This window comes from Astyanax mexicanus, chromosome 12, assembly GCF_023375975.1.
Source record: "Astyanax mexicanus isolate ESR-SI-001 chromosome 12, AstMex3_surface, whole genome shotgun sequence".
NCBI classification, from domain to species: Eukaryota; Metazoa; Chordata; class Actinopteri; order Characiformes; family Acestrorhamphidae; genus Astyanax; species Astyanax mexicanus.
The window spans coordinates 46,311,292-46,333,576 of record NC_064419.1 but is presented as its reverse complement, the minus strand read 5'-3'; the positions used below and the strand labels follow the sequence as shown (position 1 = coordinate 46,333,576).

The following is a 22,285-nucleotide window of genomic DNA, read 5'->3' as shown; positions in this document are numbered from 1 at the left end:
CAGAGCTTTCAGACCTCAAATAATACAAAGAAAACAAGTTCATATTCATAAAGTTTTAAAAGTTCTGAAATCGATATTTGTTGGAATTACCCTGGTTTTTAATCGCAGTTTTTTTTCATGCATCTTGGCATCATGTTCTCCTCCACCAGTCTTACACACTGCTTTTGGATAACTTTATGCTTTACATTCCTGGTGCAAAAAGTCAAGCAGTTCAGTTTGATTTGAGTTTTTTTTTATTTGGAAAAATCAAAGAAACTCATCATTTTTAAGCGATATCTTATTTTTTTTCTCTTATGGGTATATAACAGAGCTGAATGCAGCTAGAACAGGAAACAGCCTAGTGCATAAACTGATATTTAATTATTACATCATAGTCATTATGGCTTTTAGAAAAATGTGTTTTGGGGAGGCTTTTAAGCTTTTTTTAAGCTTTCGTTCTTAATGACATTTTTCTCTTACATTACTTGTATTTATTTTTTACTTTTATACTTTAAATAGTTTTAAAAGCTTGAGTTTATACGTTTATCCTCAACTTCTACAGAAGTATTTTAAACCCTAGTATCTATACTTCTACCTATAGTCAGAGGTGGAAAAAGTACTGAAAATTTGTAATTAAGTAAAAGTACCTTTACTTTGCTAAAATTCTACTCAAGTAAAAGTAAAAGTACCCATCTAAAATTCTACTCAAGTAAAAGTAAAAGTACCCATCTAAAATTCTACTCAAGTAAAAGTAAAAGTACCCATCTAAAATTCTACTCAAGTAAAAGTAAAAGTACCCATCTAAAAGTCTACTCGAGTAAAAGTAAAAAGTACTCAATTTAAAATTTACTTTGAGTAAAAGTTACATAGTTACTTTTAATTATTTGATGTAATAAAGTAAAAACAAATCATCAATTAATGAATTCGTTTTTAATGTACTATTATTCCACAAAATATTTTGGACCTTTCAGGCAGTATTTGTTCAGACCACCCCATAAAACAAGTGTTATAGGTTTCAATGATCCTTTTTTTTTCTTTACTATTAAACATTTATGGTCATATAGGTGACTATAAACTGTAATTTTTATAGTTTTACAGTTCATTATTATTTTTTAAATTGCCATTGCTATGCTTTAACTGCTATTTACATGTTTTTTTTTTAACATTTAAGCAGATTACTTGTAAATAATAAGTAAATTACTTGTGTCAAAATGTACTTGAGTAAAAGTAAAATTACCTATTTTAAATACTACTTTAAAAATTACACATTACTCATAAAATCTACTCAATTACAGTAACTTGAGTAAATATAATTAATTACTTTCCACCTCTGCCTATAGTGCATATATATATATATAGTGTACCATATAGCGTAATGAATGGGAGTACTAGTAAGAATCAGTCATTTACTATGGCTTGTGTGATTAATCGTATTTTTATTGGTATTGTGATATGAGTTTTTACAGTGAGTGTATATAGGCTATATATAGGTCAAGTGTGTGTGTGTGTATGTGCGTGTGTATGCACTGTATAGGGTAAGATGTCTCCTCTTGCTCAGAGGTCAGGGTGGAGTGTTCTTGCATTCTCAGAGGCAGTCAGGCTCTCTCTAGGCAGGCCCAGCTGGGTCTGGTGCATGCGAGGGAGCGAGGGAGTGCGAGAGCGAGGGAGGGAAGCAGGCAGAGAGAGAGAGAGAGAGAGAGAGAGAGACAGGCAGGCTAAGCCATCACAGAGGGCTCGGTGTCAGCCTGAGGACAGACATCAGCTTCCCTCTGATTCAGCTGAACAGCAGCCCCAGATTATACTCCTTTATTTCCTCAAACGCAATGGCAGATCTGCCGACTGTTTCTGAATGCTGCGCCGCTCCGCTCGGGCTGTGTGTGTGTGTGTTCCAGAGTGTGTGTGTGTGAGAGTGTGTGTGCGAGTGGGAAGGAAGTGGCTCTGCCACTCTGCCTTACATAAGTGCCTTAGAGAATGTCAGGATGGGGATAAAAATACAGGTTCAACCAGTCTAATGTCCCTGAGTCAAGCAGATCCAGAGGTTTGTGTGTATATGTGTGTGTGTGTGTGTTATGTATGTGTGTATGTGAGTGTAAGTGTGTGTGTGTTTAAGTATGTGTGATGCATTTCAGCTAGTGTCTGCGCTACCTGCCATTTAAACAGTGCACTATAATGGCCTTATTAGTAGTGATGCTGAAATGTCAGGCTCTATTCTAATATGTGTTTTCACTGGTAATGCTCTCCGGTCATTAGAGTGGCCTGGGGGCGGTGCCTGTCTCTGCGCTAGTGTGATCTTATTTATGTGCGGTACGTCAGCAAAATGTGGGGAGAAAGGGGGAGAAATAGAAAAGTTATATAGCTCTAGGAAAAAAAAAATATGAACAGGCACAGGTAAAATACAGGTTATGTCTGTGGTTATGCAATAGCATTATGGCTAATAATAATGTTAGCATAGCTACATTTGTAAGGCATTCAAGCGAACAGTACACGTACACTCACCCGGCCACTTTATTAAGGTACACCTGTCCAACTGCTTATTAACGCAAATGTTGAATCAGCCAATCACATGGCAGCAACTCAATGCATTTAGGCATGTAGACATGGCCAAGTTGATCTGCTGCAGTTCAAACTCATCAGAGCATCAGAATGGGGGAAGAAAGGTGATTTAAGTGATTTTGAATTGTATTTCAGAATCTGCTGATCTACTGGGATTTTTTTGTATGTACAACCATCTCTAGGGCTTACAGAGAATGATCCGAAAAAGCCTTGTTGATGCCAGAGGTCAGAGGTCAGAGAACAATAACCAGACTGGTTCCGGCTGATAAAACTGGACCAGTAACTCAAATAACCACTCGTTACAACCACTTGAGGTCTGCAGAAGAAGAGCATCTCTGAACATCAGCACAACATGATGTCCAACCTTGAGGCGGATGATGAGCTACAGCAGCAGAAGACCAAGACCACACCGGGTGCAGCTCATGCAGCTACAAACAGGAAACTGAGGCTACGATTCACACAGACTCACCAAAACTGGACAATAGATGCTTAGAAAAACCTGGTAACCTGGTCTGATGAGTCTCTGATGATTATCTGATGTTAATTTCTGATGCTACAGTCGGATGATTGGGTCAGAATTTGGCGTCGACAACATGAAAGCATAGATCCATCCTGCCTTGTATCAACAGTTAAAGGTTCAGGCTGGTGGTGGTGGTGTTTAATGTTTAGTGTGGGGGAGATTTTCCTGACACATTTTGGGCTCATTAGTACCAATTGAGTATTGGTTATATTCCTTTATGACCATAGTGTACCTGTATCTTCTGATGCTACTTCCAGCAGGATAATGCTCCATGTCATAAAGCGCCAATCCTGTCAGACTGGTTTCTTCAACATGGCAATGAGTTCACTGTACTGGAATGGTCCAATAGATCCAATAGAGCAGCTTTGGGATGTGGTGGAACGTTCGGGAGATTCGTGGATCATCATGGATGTGCAGCTGATAAATCTGCAATAACTGCATGATGCTATTATGTCAATATGGATCAGATCAGAATCTCTGAAGAATGTTTCTAGTAGCTTGTTGAATCTGTGCCACGAAGGATTAAGGCAGTTCTGAAGGCAAAAGAGGGTCCAACCCAGTACTAGCAAGGTGTACCTAATAAAGTGGCCGGTGAGTGTACATAAATTGTATAAACAGGTATACATGTAAAATACACACAATGCAAATGCAAAAGCTGTCAGTATCCGCTACATAAGCCATGAATGAGCACACAAGCACGCTTGACCCTCTGAGCCCATGCCCTGGGCCTATCTTTTCACAGTTATGGTGGTAAAAATGGCAGTTATGTGGGTGGCAGTCTCCTTACCATCTTTGGCTGTGTCAGCAGTCCTTTGTCAGCCCAGCCCTGGAGCTGCGGCAAGTCTGCCTGACGCCACTGAGTCTCTGTCGATCCCTACAGGACGGAGGGGGGGGCAGGGTCAATATTCAGACAGGCCTATTTTCTCTTATACCAAAGCACTCTACACAGCCAGCCCTGACGGTCTCCAGGCACACTAAAACACACAGGCGGCTTTTTTGTCTTGTCTTGTTTTCTTTTGTCTGATTTTCACTAATTTTAGCTTTTCGTTAAGTGTTTTATGCTGTTTGTCTATCAAATGAAAGATTTATCACCCAATTTAGCTGTTCAATTGAAGAACTCCTTCATTAGAAAATAGAGAAGGGTCAGGACACACAGCACACTCTTCCTCCTCCTTTAAATAACTAGGCAGCTAACGATGCACTTGGAGGAAAGCGCTGAATCCCCAACTCAGATATGTTAGCAAACAGATGCCTGCGCTGGCCAGCATCATATTGACAGGGATGATTTTTTTTTGTCTTGTTTTGTTTTGTCTGATTTCAAATTGAGGTTCAATTGGGGCGTGATTCAATTCGAATTTTACTAATTTTAGCTTTTCGTAAAGTGCTTTATGCTGTTCTTCTATCAGATAAAAGATTTATCACCCAAATTTGAGGAATTCCCTCATTAGAAAATAGAGAAGAAGGGTCAGGACGAGCACACTCCTCCTCCTCCTACTTTCAATCATTAGGCAGCTAATGACGCACTTGGAGGAAATCGCTGAATCCCAAACTATGATAAAGTAGCAAATAGATGCCTGCGCTGGCCAGTATCATATTGATAGGGTCAATTTGACCCGTAACAGAACAGGAGGGTTAATGCAATGTGATAAGCTGTTTACCTATTAAATGAAAGATTTAACACCCAATTTTATCACATTTGATGAAAAATGCGCTAAATCCCCAAAGCATGATATAATACTGATAGGGGACGGCGATAATAGGGAGCAACGCCATCCAATTGTGCTCTCTCGGCCTCCTGCTGCTGATGCCCCGACTTTGCGATCCTTCGGCCATAGTATCAGCTTTTTTTTTTCAGATTTTAGTATCAGATTTTTGTTTATGCTACATGCCAAAGTGCGACAAAATTGGCCTTTTTGAAAGACTGCATGTTGTGCTGGCAAACAAGCAAGCCTCCCTGACCAAAAACGTAGAAAAACGAAGGATTCCTCCTTCACCCATCCGACCCCCGGGTTCCCAAAGTAACGTTAGATCTTTCACTTAAAACGAAGCGAGTCTTGAGCTGTCTTGAGCAAATCACAGCCTCGGCTACAGAGGTGGCAGCGAAAACAGCCAATTTAGGAGGAGAGGATGACTGTGAACCTGACCTTTCCCTCAGATGGAGGGGACAGAGGAGGTGTGTAATGGGAGCCATCTCCAGCACTCCAGCTCTTCAGTATCAGACGCAGAGGAAGGAAGGAAAGGAGGAAGGAAGGAATAGCATTAGCACGGATGCTACAGTGAATTTTAGCCGCTAACTGCTAACGCCACAGTGTTTTTTAAGTGTTTTGGGAGTCTGATTCTAAGAAAACTTGGATTTTGACTTTATTCCCTCCATTTTTAATGCTTTTTTGGACGAGCCACCTTGGTTTTAGCTTTAGTGAGGACCGCAGGGTATGACATCACATTTCTTATTACTGTGGTAATGAAACATAGTGCACATTCATCTTTCATCTTTCAAAGTAATTCAAAGAGAAATTCACATTAGGCTGATCTCTGGCCAGTCAGGCCTCTACCACACATTATCTGCATGAGCCAAAAGCACAGAGCCGCTGATAACACGTGCAGGATAATTCCTCAAGGTGATAATAAAGATGACACAGCCAACTGATGCACCAGATCTGGGCGCATCACTCACAGGAAGGTTTCTAAAAAGTGCTCGGTAACTGAGGAACTGAGGAACTGCAGCAGAAGGACAGATTAATGTCCTCAGATAACAGGAGGGAGAGGACAACGGACTATAAATGAATTCATTCTCTATTTTCACTGACCTTTTCTCCAAGCTTATGAGACTCAAACTGCGAAATGTGAGACAATAGTGGAAAACTTTTTTATTCTATATTTCTATATTTCTCTCTCTATGTTTCCTGTGAAACATCTGCATTTGTTACAGTTAAAAAAAATATATATATATATATACAGCTGTGAAAAAAGAGACCACTTAAAAATGATGAGTTCCTTTGATTTTACCAAATTGAAAACCTCTGGAATATAATCAAGAGGAAGATGGATGATCACAAGCCATCAAACCACCAAACTGAACTGCTTGAATTTGGAATAAAGTTATCCAAAAGCAGTGTGTAAGACTGGTGGAGGAGAACACGATGCTGATATGCATAAAAAAAAACTGTGATTAAAAACCAGGGTTATTCCACCAAATACTGATTTTTGAACTCTTAAAACACTTTATGAATATGAACTTGTTTCCTTTGCATTATTTGAGGTATTTTGTTATTTCAGCCATTTCTCATTTTCTGCAAATAAATGCTATAAATGACACAAATATATATATTTTTTAATTTGGGAGAAATGTTCATTTTACTTAAACATAAACCCATAAATGGCAAAATCAGAGAAAGTGATTCATAAACTGAAGTGGTCTCTTCATTTTGTCCAGAGCTGTAGACACATCAATACATGGGTAGATGTAAAAATTACTATCATAAAGTGTTACAGCTGGCTTTATAATGCCCACACCTCTATAGGTTGTGAGGTGCTATCTAATGAGTGAGGAGGAGCACTCGCCAGCATGCTGGAGGTTTTTTTTTTTTATGTGTGATTTTTTTTTACGCAGTATTCAACTCATAGTGTCACATGTGTACAAGGGGAAGATGTTATAGAAGACCAACATTACCAACATTACCAATGGCTTATATAATATATAATAACTAAACATTTTTGTCTAATTAACTCAAGTTTTCAGTAAACATAAATTAAACAATTTGAGGCAATAATTTTTCCTCAAATAATTGAAGTAAATTCAATATATCCAGGATTACAGTGTAGTCCTAAACGTCCTACAGTACATTAAGAAAGTGCTGCACGCAGGCTTTTGTGAATATTCCAAACTGGACAATAGTCTTATATTTCCATTAAGGAAATATATAGGCTTTTGTGTGCATTCCAGCCTGGTCAATTCTCCATATAAAAGAAGCACAGGCTAATATTGTTTCTCAGTGGGAGTGAGCACAGTGCGGGGAGGCGATAAGGAGAAAGGCTGCTCGCAGTTCTGTTGGAGCCTCACGGAACGGAATATAATTTTGTGAAAGAAAGGGCTTCTGTAAGCAATAATTGTACACCATCTTAAGGCGTGCATTGCTAAAATGGAAGCTTGCAGTTTTTTGAAATGAAACCAACTTGCATTGTGGCACAGTGAACAGAACTGGCCGTCGCAGTGAAACTCCCTAATCATCAAAATGAATGTCGGGGACAAACAGCTCGGGTCCTGATAGAAAAAGCGTGTGATAAACAGCAATTTGCTTCAATAAGGGAGGAATCTGTTCTTTACGTGCATCAGTCTGGCAAGTGTGTACATGTAAATGGGCAAATTAGAATGGAAATAATGACAAATGGAGCAGGATGTTAGAAACAGAGCTAAGAATATGATGACAGTATGTACTAGCGCATCTCAAAAAAATTTATATTATTAAAAAAAGTTACTTTATTTCAAGTAAATCAGGTCAAAATGTAAAACTTATACATATAATATAGATGTATTCAAGACAGAGTGATCTATTTTAAGTGTTTATTTCTTGTACTGTTGGTGATGATTATGGCTTACAGCCAATAAAAACCCAAACAAATTAGAATATTTTATAATAAGACCAATTGGTACTTTTGGCAGTGTGCCAAGTCCTGCTGGAAAATGAAATCCGCATCTCCCATCCCACAAAACCATCACTGATTGGTGGAAACTTCACACTAGACCTTGAGCAGCTTTGTCCAAAGTCAGTGCAGTGTTTTCCTGGAAATTCATGTAGTACTTCATACTTTTACGGAGATGCGGATTTCATTTTTCAGCAGGAATTTTCTGAGACACTGATATTTTTAGGTTTTCATCGGCTGTAAGCCATAATCATCATTAACAATAAAATAAAAAAAAACACTTAAAATAGATCACATAGTGTGTTTAATACATCTATATAATATATATGAGTTTCACATTTTGAACTGAATTACTGAAATAAAGTGATTTTTCAATGATTTTAAATTTTTTGGAGATGCACTAGCATAATAATAGATCATTCTTAAACATGCTCCATCTCTCTTTCTCTCACACACACTCACACATCCATCCATCCATCCATCCATACACACTCACACAGCTGCCAGTGAAACGTTATTCACAATCACATCAAGAACTAAAGTACAATGCTAAGTAAAATGCAGGATCTGTGTATCATTCAGTCCCCCATGCTTTACTCCCCCTGCTGGAGCTCTGCACAACAAGCCAAGCATAAACCAGAATAAATTTAACTAACACAGCCTACACTTATAAAAACCTATATAAAACAAATACATGTTTATTTAAAACTGATTGATTCATGCCAAAAAAATGTAGTATACTAAAATTGTATTTAAATATACTACTGTAGTACCTATGACCACTATAACTATAGTATAAAGCATTATTGCCATATACAGTAGCAGTCAATGTGTTTTCTTTCTTTTTATGATTTTTTTTAACATTGTAAATGTACTATTGAAGACTATTCTAAAGCTACTAAAGACACAGGAACACATGCTGAATTTTTTAGTGTTTTTTCTTTTACTTTTTTTACTTTTTTTGTTGGGGGCCAGAAGGAGAAATATATTTGAAGTCACGGGCCACAGACTCTGTAATAAAACAAATAATGAAATATACCACTTTAAATAATACTTTTTTCTGATTACTTTCATTTACACACCATTTTACTTGACTTACTCTCTTTATCTTTGACAGTGTTGTGTAAACTAAGATTTTTCAAATTGATGTTTAATTTCATGATGCCTCTTAATAGAAATGCGCTAGAAATGCGCACTCTCTCCGCTTTTAGACTCTTTGGCCCGTTTTTCTGCGCTAGAAATGCGCACTCTCTCCGCTTTTAGACTCTTTGGCCTGTTTTTCTGCGCTAGAAACGTGCACCCTCTCCGCTTTTAGACTCTTTGGCCCGTTTTTCTGCACTAGAAATGCGCACTCTCTCCGCTTTTAGACTCTTTTGCCCCGTTTTTCTGCACTAGAAATGTGCACTCTCTCCGCTTTTAGACTCTTTGGCCCGTTTTTCTGCACTAGAAATGCACACTCTCTCCGCTTTTAGACTCTTTGGCCTGTTTTTCTGCGCTAGAAACGTGCACCCTCTCCGCTTTTAGACTCTTTGGCCTGTTTTTCTGCGCTAGAAATGCGCACTCTCTCCGCTTTTAGAATCTTTGGCCCGTTTTTCTGCGCTAGAAATGTGCACTCTCTCCGCTTTTAGACTCTTGCCCCGTTTTTCTGCTAGAAGAATCAATCTATCTACTGAGATTCACTCTGCAGCTTCTACTGATGTAAAGATGTACAATCTCCATTATCTCCTTTAAAAAGTTGCATTAAATCAGCAAATTGATTAACCTCCCAGCCCTGACTAAAATTCTCACATAATACCAATAATACGAAATAATAATACGTACAGGAAATGCACACCTTCAATTATTTATTCTTTAAAATAGTAAAATAAGGGCTGTTTAATAGAACCATGACAGTTTCCTAAACTGTTTCACTGTTAAAATCAGTGGTTCTCAAAAATTTTAAAGCAATGTACCACCCAGGATCAAACCAAAACGTCTAAATAGCACCTATTGGGGCTACTGTGTGGGCCTATACCCACAATGCACTCTGCAAACTATTGAATATTGCAAATGCAACATTGCATAATACTGAGACATGTCTGAAAGTTTAAGAGGAGGGAAATAACAGGAGCGTGAGAGAACGTAGTGAACCACAGTGGACTACAGTGGAGTCTACATGGACAATAGTCTTACAAAAGTCTATATAGGCTTTATATATATATATATATATATATATATATATATATATATATATATATATATATATATATATATATATATATATATATATATATATAGGCTTTTTACACAGCCTGGTCAATTCTCCATGAAATAAATGAATAAAAAAATAATAATATTGTTTCACAGTGGGGAGTGAGCACACTGCAAAGAATTTATCCTGGTCAAACTAACTCGAACAATTCAAAGGTTCTTTTAATCCATCACAGCTGTGTGTGTGTGTGTGTGTGTTTCTGTGTTCTCCATACGTTTGAAGTCACAAAATGGACTGTTTCTGCATGTTTCTGCATGTTCTCCTCCACCAGTCTTACACACTGCTTTTGGAAAACTTTATGCTTTAACTCACTCCAGGTGCAAAAATTCAAGCAGTTCAGTTTGGTTTGATGATCAGCTTGTGATCATCCATCTTCCTCTTGATTATATTCCAGATTAAAAGGATATAAAGGAATAAAAGGAAAAATCCTGCAGCTGACAATACAGCTCTCGTCAGCATTATCGAAGGTTACATGTTGGCCCTGAGAAACCACGCCCACGTTCCCGCTCTGTGTGGTGTGTGTGTGTGTGTGTGTGTGGTGAAATGCCAGAGGGGACCCGAGCTGTCAGAACCCATTGAGGTAGAAGCCTTTATACATTTCTTGTATCTTAACAACAGGTCAGTTTGGTTCTGTGTGCGTATTGATTTCTGAGTTTTTAATCTCTGCGTTTTGCGCCGCCCCCCCCTCTCAGGGACGCCTCCCCCGGCTACAGAGCAGCCCCAGGTCAGACAGATGCTCCGGCAGATCAATCCTGGCAGTAATGTGGGACGGCATGCGCCGAGTCTGCCCAGCTCCAGCGCCATCGATCCGCATCTACTTTAGCAAATGGGTTTCTTCTTCTCCTCCCTCGCTTTTCTCTCTCTCTCCCACACTCTCTCTCCATTTCTCTCTCTCTCTTTCTTTTCTTAAAAGTCTCAGAACATCAAATGTTTCCGCATAAAAGCAGTTTTTTCATTTAACTTCAACTTCTTCTTTTTTTTATCCTCCACCCAGGCTTTCTTTTCTTTTTCTCCTTCTTTGTCTTCTTGCTTCTGCGTTCCTCCTTTCTTTATATTTCTTTTCTTGTCTCTCTTACTGTTCTACTAAATTATCATTGCTAAGGGTATCTTCTTCCCTGTCTCTGTTATAGCTCTGCCTTGCTGTACTTTAATCTACCTTGCTCTACCTCATTGTACCTCACTCTGCCTCGCTCTACCTCACTTTACCTTTCCGTACCTCACTCTGCCTCGCTCTACCTCACTTTACCTTTCTGTACCTCACTCTGCCTCGCTCTACCTCACTTTACCTTTCTGTATCTCATTCTACATCACTGTACCTCACTCTTCTCTGCCCTACTGCCTCCATTACTCCATTAGCCTAGCCTTTCATTACTTAAGAACTATATTTAATAACGCATCTGGTAGAGCGAGGAAAAGTGGGGTAGAGTGAGGCAGAGTGAGGTACAATAAGGCAAATTGAGGCAGTAGGGCTGAGTAGAGTGAGGTAGAATGATACAGAGTGAGGTACAGTGAGAAAAAAGTGGGGTAGTGTGATACAGAGTGAGGTACAGTGATAGAGTGAGGCAGAGTGAGGTACAATGAGGAAAATTGAGGCAGTAGGGCAGGATAGAGTGAGGTAGAATGATACAGAGTGAGGTACAGTGAGGAAAAGTGGGGTAGCGTGAGACAGAGTGAGGTACAGTGAGGAAAAATGGGGTAGAGTGATACAGAGTAAGGTACAGTGAGGAAAAGTGGGGTAGAGTGATACAGAGTGAGGTACAGTGAGGAAAAGTGGGGTAGACCAGGGCAGAGTGAGGTACAATGAGGCAAATTGAGGCAATAGGGCAGGGTAGAGTGAAGTAAAATGATGCAGAGTGAGGTACAGTGAGGAAAAGTGGGGTAGAGTGATACAGAGTGAGGTACAGTGAGGAAAAGTGGGGTAGACCAAGGCAAAGTGAGGTACAAAGAGGCAAATTGAGGCAGTAGGGCAGGATAGAGTGAGGTAAAGTGATGCAGAGTGAGGTACAGTGAGGTAAAGTGGGGTAGAGTGATACAGAGTGAAGTACAATGAGGTAGAGTTTGGGCAGATTGAGGTGGTAGAGTGGGGTAGAGTGAGGTAGGTGTCCATAGTGAACACCCTCACACCAGCTTACACTACTTCTTATCCTGGGAAAATCAAGTGCACCACGCCAAGTGCTGAAATTATCTAAAATTAAATTCGATATTAATTTATCATAATTTACATCGAAATCAAAATATTCCCCGGCATAAATAAACATCACAAATTTTGTCCGTATCGCACATCCCTACCCACCACTCCCGTCCCTCCGTCTAATGAACGGTCCGTGTTTTAAGAAGCAGTTTGTAACTGGCTGAAATGAAAGTGTACAGCACAGCCTGGTTAGAGTCTGCAATTAGCTTCCATTAATTACACAGAATAGTTTCAGACTGTCCTTATTGTCTATCAGATTCTGGCTTTTCACAAACCTTTATTTCTGTATTTCAGAAATGACAGCAGGAATGATGGTATTTCAGTGCCTGATAATAATTTTCAGCAATCAATTATTTTCTTCATCATCAAATTAATTATTGAAGCAGCTGCCGTTAACATCGAAATAATGGCTGTGTGATCTATCATCAATCAAATATATATATATATCACAATATGGGGCATATATATATATACATTCAATATATTGAGCCACTATAAGTCAGGCAATATATTGCTTTAATCAAATTTTAGGAATATTTTATAAAAACACATAGTATAAAACCACTCCATCAAATTTATACAATCTGTATCCATCTACCCTGATCTTCCTTATTGTATCTCACTCTATCCTGCCCTACTGCCTCACTGTACCTCACTCTGCCTCATTCTACACATTTTTCCTCACTGTACCTCACTTTGCACACACTCTACCTCACTCTACCCTGCTCTACTGCCTCAATGTGCCTCATTTTACCTCACTCTGATTTCCTACACCCCACATTTACTCACTGTACCTTGTTCTGCAACATTCTACCCCACTCTACCCTGCTCTACTGCCTCAATCTGCCTTGCTCTACCCCCCTTTTCCTCACTGTACCACACTCTGCCTCACTCCACCCAACTTTTCCTCACTGTACCTCGCTCTGCATCACTCTTCCTTACTTTACTTTACCTCGATCTGCCTCATTATACCTCACTCTGCTTCGGTCTACCCCACTTTTCCTCACTGTACCTCACTCTGCCTCACTCCACCCCACTTTTCCTTACTGTACGTCACACTGACTCACTCTATCCCACTTTTCCTCACTGTACCTCACTCTGCCTCACTCTATCCCACTTTTCCTCACTGTACCTCACACAGCCTCACTCTATTCCACTTTTCCTCACTGTATCTCACTCTGCCTCACTCCATCCCAATTTTCCTCAATGTACCTCACTCTGCCTCACTCTATTCCAATTTTTTCTCACTGTACCTCACTCTGCCTCACTCCATCCCAATTTTCCTCAATGTACCTCACTCAGTCCCACTTTTCCTCATTGTACCTCACTCTGCCTCACTCTATCCCACTTTTCCTCACTGTACCTCACACAGCCTCACTCTACCCCACTTTTCCTCACTGTATCTCACTCTGCCTCACTCCATCCCAATTTTCCTCAATGTACCTCACTCTGCCTCACTCTATTCCAATTTTTTCTCACTGTACCTCACTCTGCCTCACTCTATCCCACTTTTCCTCACTGTACCTCACACAGCCTCACTCTATCCCACTTTTCCTCACTGTACCTCACTCTGCCTCACTCCACCCCACTTTTCCTCATTGTACCTCACTCTGCCTCACTCTATCCCACTTTTCCTCACTGTACCTCACACAGCCTCACTCTATTCCACTTTTCCTCACTGTATCTCACTCTGCCTCACTCCATCCCAATTTTCCTCAATGTACCTCACTCTGCCTCACTCTATTCCAATTTTTTCTCACTGTACCTCACTCTGCCTCACTCTATCCCACTTTTCCTCACTGTACCTCACACAGCCTCACTCTATCCCACTTTTCCTCACTGTACCTCACTCTGCCTCACTCTACCCCACTTTTCCTCACTGTACCTCACTCTGCCTCACTCTACCCCACTTTTCCTCACTCTGCCTTGCTCTACCCCACTTTACCTCACTGTACCTCACTTTTCATCATTCTACCTCACTCTACCCTGCCCTACTGCCTCAATTTGCTTCATTTTACCTCAATCTGCTTTACTCTACCCCACTTTTCACTGTACCTCACTCTGTCTTGTTGTAGTTTACTCTACCTTGCTCTACTGCCTTTTTCCCGCTCAACTTTTCCATACTGTGCTCTACCTTACTTAACATCACTCTTCCTTATTTAGCTACCTCACTCTACAATATTTTACCTCACTCTACCTCGCTCTACATCCAGCCTAATTTTGTCATGCTGTCATTTTGTTAGATATTCTTACGTGTTTATGGTTAAACCTCGTATTCTGTTAATAAATAAAAAATCTGATTTATCTCACAGCCCTGGTGATGGGGTGATGATGTGGGTGGAGAGGAGGTCAGGAGGAGGAGTGTGTGCAGAGTGGATAATCTGAGAGGAGAGGGTGTGTGTGTGTGTGTGTTAAGGGCTGGTGGTGGGCATCAGTGTCATGGCCGGCTCTTTTTCTCTGGGCTACAGCTCTGGAGAAACACCTGCGTCCCTCTGCTCTGCCCACTCTCTCTACATAGCATAGAGACCACTCACCCCCCCCCCCCACCCCCTCGCTCCTCTCCTGCATGTGCGTGGGATCTTCTTGGCCTTAAATTAACCTTCCTCGCAGCTCCTCTGCAGAGGCGAATTAGCACCCAACGTGACAACCACTAATGTGGTGGCGAGGTTTTCACCATGTTTTCAAACAGCCGTAACGAGCCGCTGTAATCCTGTTTAGATACACAAGCTTTAAATGAACTGCAAAATTTCATCACGGCCGTGATGAGTAATCTACAGCACGCACTGTGATGAAGCTGAAAACGCTGAGTGGGCTTTTCCCTAAACACCAGCGCCCACAAACATACCACAGATGTTCTGAGGTCGGACAAACCTACTGAACACTAAACACTGACCACTGAGCACAAAATACTGAACACTAAATACTAAATACTGAACACTAAATACTAAACACTAAATACTAAATACTGAACACTAAATACTAAACACTGGACACTAAAAACTAAATACTAAACACTGAACACTAAATACTGAACACTAAATACTAAATACTGAACACTAAATACGAAACACTGAACACTAAATACTAAATACTGAACACTAAATACTAAACACTGAACACTAAATACTAAACACTAAATACTAAACACCGAACACTAAATACTAACCACTGAACACTAAATACTAAATACTGAACACTAAATACTAAACACTAAATACTAAACACCGAACACTAAATACTAAACACTGAACACTAAATACTAAATACTGAACACTAAATACTAAACACTGGACACTAAATACTAAACACTGAACACTAAATACTAAATACTGAACACTAAATACTAAACACCGAACACTAAATACTAAACACTGAACACCGGACACTAAAAACTAAATACGTAACACTGAACACTATATACTGAACACTGAACACAAAATACTGTAAACTAAATACTAAACACTAAATACTAAACACCGAACACTAAATACTAACCACTGGACACTAAACACTAAATATTTAACACTAAACATGGGACACTAAACACTAAACACTGAACATGAAACACTGACCACTAAACACTAAATAATGAACACTAAAACTGAACACTAAACACTGAACACTAAACACTGAACACTAAATACTTAACACTGAACACTAAATCCTAAACACTGAACACTAAACACTAAATACATAACACTGAACACTAAACACTAAACCCTAGCACAAAACCCATTCAATATACAACCCTTTAATTCCTATGTGTTTGACCTCACTGCTGGGAGCATTCAGCATGAAAAAATATATCATGGCCAAGAAATGGGAAAGAGATCTTGTTTTTATGTCTTTAAAAAAAATGTATTTTCCTTGCTCCCATGCTTTAATAGGTGTCCAAGACTTACACATCTTATTACTTACTAAGCTGTAATCACAATTTAATCATCTTGTTCCCACACTTTATGAAGTTGTAGCCACAACTTAATTTCCGTAATGTGTTGACATGTCTTACTAAGATACCAAATATTTCCTTCCCATTCTTTACTAGGTGGTGAAGACTTACTAATCTTGTTCCCACACCTTGCAAAGCCTTATCTTGTTCCCAAGCCTTACTAAGTTGTGGTCACAGTTTAATTAACTTGTTCCAATGTTTAACGAAGTTGTAGCCACAACTTAATCACCACAAGTTGTTGTCATGCCTTACTAAGTTCCTTACTATCTTCTTCCCATGCCTTAGTAGGTGGCCAAGAATTACGCATCATGTTCCCACACCTTGTTAAAACTTGTTATTCAAATACTATTTGTTAATAAGTCACTTATTGTATTATTCCCACATCTTACTATGTCATGGCCTCAACTTAATTGTCTTGTTCTAACACCTTATTAAGTCTTGATATTCTATTTTATTTGTTGTTAATTAATGAGTCATTAATTGTCGTATTCTAATATCTTCCTAAGCCATGGGCACAATTTAACAATTTATCTCATTCCCACACTTTAATAAATTATGGCTAATATTTACTCATGGCCACAATTTAACAATGTATGTTAAAGTCACTCATTATCTCATTCCCACACTTTAATTAGATATGGCTTATCTTGTATAAGATGTACTTATCTTGTTTCCTTGCCTTACTAAGCTGTAGCCAGGACATAATGATCTCATTCCTATGCTTTATTATGTTGTGGTCACAATTTAAGTATCTTGTTCACATCCCTTACTAGATCTCATTATCTTGTTCCCACACCTTACCAAGCCATGGCCACAACTTATTTTCATTTTTGTTGGATGTCCCCAGCACAAATGTCCTTTTAGAACAAATGCTTGCAGTATAAATACTTATACATTTATAATTAAACACTAATATTTTCAGTAGGTTCACTACACAATTTTCTTATCTTAAAATAAAGCATGTAAAAGTTCACAGCAGGCGCTACTGAAGAACGCAGCGCTGAGATAAAGCACAGATATGCAGCGCAGTTTCACTGTGTTCACTGTGTTCACTTTACTGCACTTTCACTACCCTGCTTTCACTGCTCTGATTGCTCTGCTGGACAATGTCCCCAAAGGGTGTGGAAAAGCCCTGAGATGTGAGTTGTTGCCCCCAGTCCAGTCCAGGCCACCAGGGGACGCCTGGCTTCATTTGGACGTTAGCTGCCGCCCAGCTCTGCGCCAAGGCAAGCAGAAAATTGGTGAGCATCTTGATTCTGGGATGACACTTGAATTTGTGTGGCTCCAGTGCCCAGCGCTCTCTGCTCCGCTCCCAGCTGAAATCTGAGAGAGCCTGGCCTTCTGCCCGGCCAGCCACCGGCCATAGGGCTCCTGTCCTTCAGCATGCAGCCCTGCATATACAACCTGCTGCAGCCCAGCAATGTACGCCTTACATAAGCTCCTCCTATATATATATATATATATATATATACATATAAATATAAAAAATTTGATTTTAACAAATTTAAAACTTCTGGAATATAATCAAACGGAAGATGGATGATCACAAGCTGATCATCAAACCAAACTAAACTGCTTGAATTTTTGCACCAGGAGTGTAAAGCATAAAGTTATCCAAAAGCAGTGTGTAAGACTGGTGGAGGAGAACAGGCATGAAAGATGCAACTTCACCAAATATAGATTTCTGAACTCTTAAAACTTTTTGAATATGAACTTGTTCTCTTTGCATTATTAATAAAAGGCTTTTTTTTATTTCAGCCATTTCTCATTTTCTGCAAATAAATGCTCTAAATGACAAAATTTTTAATATATTATAAGAGGAAAAATGTTGTCTGTAGTTTATAGAATAAAACAACAATGTTCATTTTACTCAAACATAAACCTATAAATAGCAAAATCAGACAAACTGATTCAGAAACTGAAGTGGTCTCCTAATTTTTTCCAGAGCTGTATATATTAACTGTAATTAATCACACTTGTTCTTCTTAAGATGCAAGTTTTTATAGTGTATATTTAAATGTAAATAAAAAGAATGAATATAAGAAATGTTAAAAAAATGCAATTGTATTATATACTTGTATGTTTGAGGGGAGATAAAGCCAGCGTGGGGGCGCTGTCATACAGAATGCATGGTAAATTAAGATTTTATTATAAACATCTCAGCCTAGTTGTAAGGATTTCTGAATAAGAAATTAATTTGCTGAGTATAAAAGAGTGTTTTCATACCTGTAAGAATGCTAAAAAAATGTGGCGCTGTGCTAACACTGTTTAAACAGTGTTTTCAATTGGATATGCAGTGCAGATGTATTAAACTGCGAGCAGTGAACGCTGCACATACCACGCTCTTAGTGAGTAAACAGCATGGAGCAGCAGGGACAGATTGGCAGTTGTTCATAGCAGTGTATTATCTAGCTAATATATCAGATTAAACTGTGCCTAATCAGAAGTTTAGCTCAATTAAAAAAGGAGTATATTTGATAGCTGGGACCAGATCACACTCTCTCCAGAAAAAAATAAATCTGTGCGTTGGATAGGGCAGATTACAGTGGGAGTTGGGGCATAATCAATTGATTTAATCCATATTTCAACATTAACATAAAGTACAATAAAAAAACTTATGACAATAGTAACCCTGTGTTTACACCACTAAATAAAACTGCTAATACATCACCAGGCTCTGTAAAAAATTCAAAATAAGTGATGTACAGAAGGAAAATCATGAGCGTATTAATAAAACAGCAAATATGCTTAAATTTTCAGATTAATCTCTGGAATATGTAGAGTTGCAGGATTTTGTGATCTTTTTCTGCAGTGCAGTTTAAAGCTAAAACTGTTGTGGCTGGTTTTCTATAAAGCCAGGACATTTCTGCCCTGGAAATGCATTAAAGCACAAACAGACACGGCTTTCAGCTCGTGTAAATACATACATACACACACTGCATCACACACACACACACACACAGACACACACACGGTACTCCCACAGACAACACAACACACACACACAAGTCTTAACCCCGGCTGCCCAGATCTCCATTAATGCAGCGTGTGTTTCTGAAGCTGCAGAGAAAGCCTCATTAGATGAGCTGCTGTGCTACTTCTGAATCAAAACACATGTAATAGCTGAAAATTCAGAGGATGTGAAGCTATTTCTGTTCGCGGCTCTCGTATTAGCAAAACGTGCTTCATGTGCTGGGGTGATGATCAAAGAGACAGAAAGTAGTGTATGAGAGTATGAGTGTGTGTGAGTATGAGAGTGTGTGTGTGTCTGTGTGTGTGAGGGTATGAGAGTATGAGTGTGTGTGTGTGTGTGTGTGTTAACTTGCCTCAGTCTGACATTACTACACTCAATCTGACTGCCAGTGATAAGATAACAGATTCTAGGCATATTACTATTGATTATATTAGTTTTAATTCATTATCTAGGTTGAAAATGAATCATTTAATCAATTAATGTTTATGCTTTATCTTCATCTACTAATTTCATAATACTAAATCTATGCAATTCATTATAAATCACCACTAATATGTAATTAAAATTATATATATACATATATATATATATATATATGTATATATATATGTAGCACATGAGTATATGGTAGTCATGTTATTAGTAATTATAAAGTATTAGTAGTATATTTATAAAAATATTCAATATACTCGGGTATATATCCTCTTGAGACCCTGCGTCCTCATATGAGGACATCGCATTTTTGCTTCTCTGCACCATTATACTTAATCATTTTGCAGAACATTAACCCTTTTTCCTGATATGGACACACTGCTTTATCATCTAGTGGCCACATGACAACATTCGAAAAACTCAATTGATTGAAATAAGGAAAGTGGGAATCCCAGTCAAAGGTTTCTACAGCCAGTTCAGTCAGAAACATGGGCCAGATACAAAACTCTCATCCTGTTTTATGTTTGAAACTATTCTCCTTATGTTTTTTTTGCTCTGCTCACTGTCAAAAGATAAAAGTTTTTCTTTTTACTTATTGGGTCAAAGATAGCTCTTAAATTTAAAAATAAACAACAATTTCTAAAAAAAAAAAGACATTGTTTTTTGCTTGTTAGATTCTAAAGTCAAGGTCTCAGGAGGATATAGTAATATAGTAATAGTAATATATGTATTTTAATGCACTTAAATGCATGCTTACCGTAGGACAAGTAATCTACGAATTTACATGTATTATAACTGGTAATTCTAGATTTTAGGGATGCACAGAAATCCAACGTTTATACTATAATATACACACTATATTTTTTATATATTATTGTCACTGACACATAAAACCATTCATATTTTAATAAAGAATAAAAACATATAGGCAAAAATTAAGTTCAAAAAGAGAAAATTTTATTATACACTATAAAAAATATTTTAAAAAAGTATTTTAAGGACATTATTACAAATATAATATATTAAAATATATAGAAGTCTTTATCAGACAATTCAGCCTTTTATGTTTTAGATAATGTTATTTAGCTCATTTAATCCTTAATCTACGTTTGCCAACAAAATCGAGATACCCCTCGCTGCAGAACCACAAGTCCAGGGGGTGGGGCTGGATCTGATCCAACTCTTCCTACGTTGTGTTTTCATTGGTCTGAAGCAGATCGGACTCTTCCCCATCCGGTTTTACTCACTCGCCTAACCCTACCCCTACCCCTAACCCTAACCCTAACCTAAAAGAAGATATGGGTGGTCAGGAGGTCAGGCTCCACCCCTTGGATCAGATCCAGCCCCACCCCCTGGACTTGTGGTTCTGCAGTGAGGGGTACTTGACAAAATCAGGTATAGAATACTCATTTATATATGTCTACTGATTATCAGAAGCCAAACGGTCAAATAATTTTGGATGCTGAATATCTTGTGCAATACATTCCCTAACACACACTACACTATACAGTGTCACACAACAAAACACCTATTTTACCAGAAAATTTAAAAAGCACATGTACTAAGCATGTACTTTGAAATAGAATAGTAAACTTTATTTAGCTGTGCTAATGTGGTTCATCACAAAAAAAAAAAAAATATATATATATATATATATATTTTTTTTTGTGATGAACCACATTAGCACAGCTAAATAAAGTTTACTATTCTATTTCAAAACATATAATAAAATATATAATAAAGTATATATCTTCGCTGTCCTATGAAAAACATATGAACGGACCAATAGAAACTCTTCAAAATGACCTGAAATAAACTCTTTTTACATTGACTACCATTAAAAGAGTTTACAAGGTTTTTCCTCCCCCCTGTACAGTTGCTTTGTTTTGGAGATAAGAGTTTTCTTTTATTGGACAGCGACGATTAGTATATAATAAAATATATATTTATACGCCATAAATACATTTTGAACGTAGTTTAAGTACACTATTAAGTACATTTAAAGCTAAAGCTGGTCCTTTTGCATCCTTGATTTACATATTACATCCCTTTTTCTGCATACAGCTCTTTGTAAAACACAAACACACACTCACACACACAGAAAGGAGAGAGAGAGAGAGGGTAGAGTGAGGTAGAGTCTCTGAGGGCTGTGTGTGTAGTAGCTGTGCTCTGCGTTATTAAAGTAAAGGTGACCTTGCTGGAAGAACACAGGGAATCTCTGCTTTACTGCATCTGCCTTCAGCACAAGGTGAAGAGATCGCTGTGCTTTACTTTCATTCTGCGCATGCAGTTCGCTGGGCTGTAGATACAGCGCTTCTGTGTGTGTGTGTGTGTGTGTGGAGTAAATTTTGTCTGTGTGTGCACTTGGCTGAGCTGTGTCAGCTCCAGGTGCTGTGTTGACATGGCTGCAGGTAGCTGGCAGGTAGCAGAATGCTGGTGCACCTGTGCAGCTTCTTCCTGTCACGCTCCACTAACTCACTCCCTACACACACACACACACACACACACACACCACCTAACTAGCTTCATCTCACCCCGCTTCATCCCCAACTGAGTCTAACAGCACAAAGTGTATCGCCTCCCCCGTGATAAAATCTGCTATTGGTGCAACTGTAAAACTACAGCTCTAAGAAACAAGCATTTAATATATTGTTTTAGTATATGTGCATTATCATCACAATATGTGCATGCACAATAGTCACATTACATCACATGCATGCAGAAGGGACATTTGTGCTGTATCACATTTACTTTTAATCTTGGATATATCATGTCAACTTTTTTGGACAATATAT

The 22,285-nt window shown here is 38.6% G+C and overlaps 1 protein-coding gene across 8 annotated transcripts in view; it reads right to left on the bottom strand.

The window, feature by feature from the left end:
• Positions 1-22,285, bottom strand: part of elavl4 (ELAV like neuron-specific RNA binding protein 4) — a 176,947-nt gene that overhangs the window by 99,224 nt on the left and 55,438 nt on the right. For all 8 annotated transcript variants that reach the window (XM_049486068.1, XM_049486069.1, XM_022671020.2 and 5 more), the window contains one exon: positions 3,840-3,926. In XM_049486068.1, coding sequence (XP_049342025.1) covers positions 3,840-3,926 — 87 coding nt within the window. The remainder of the gene's footprint in view (positions 1-3,839; positions 3,927-22,285) is intronic.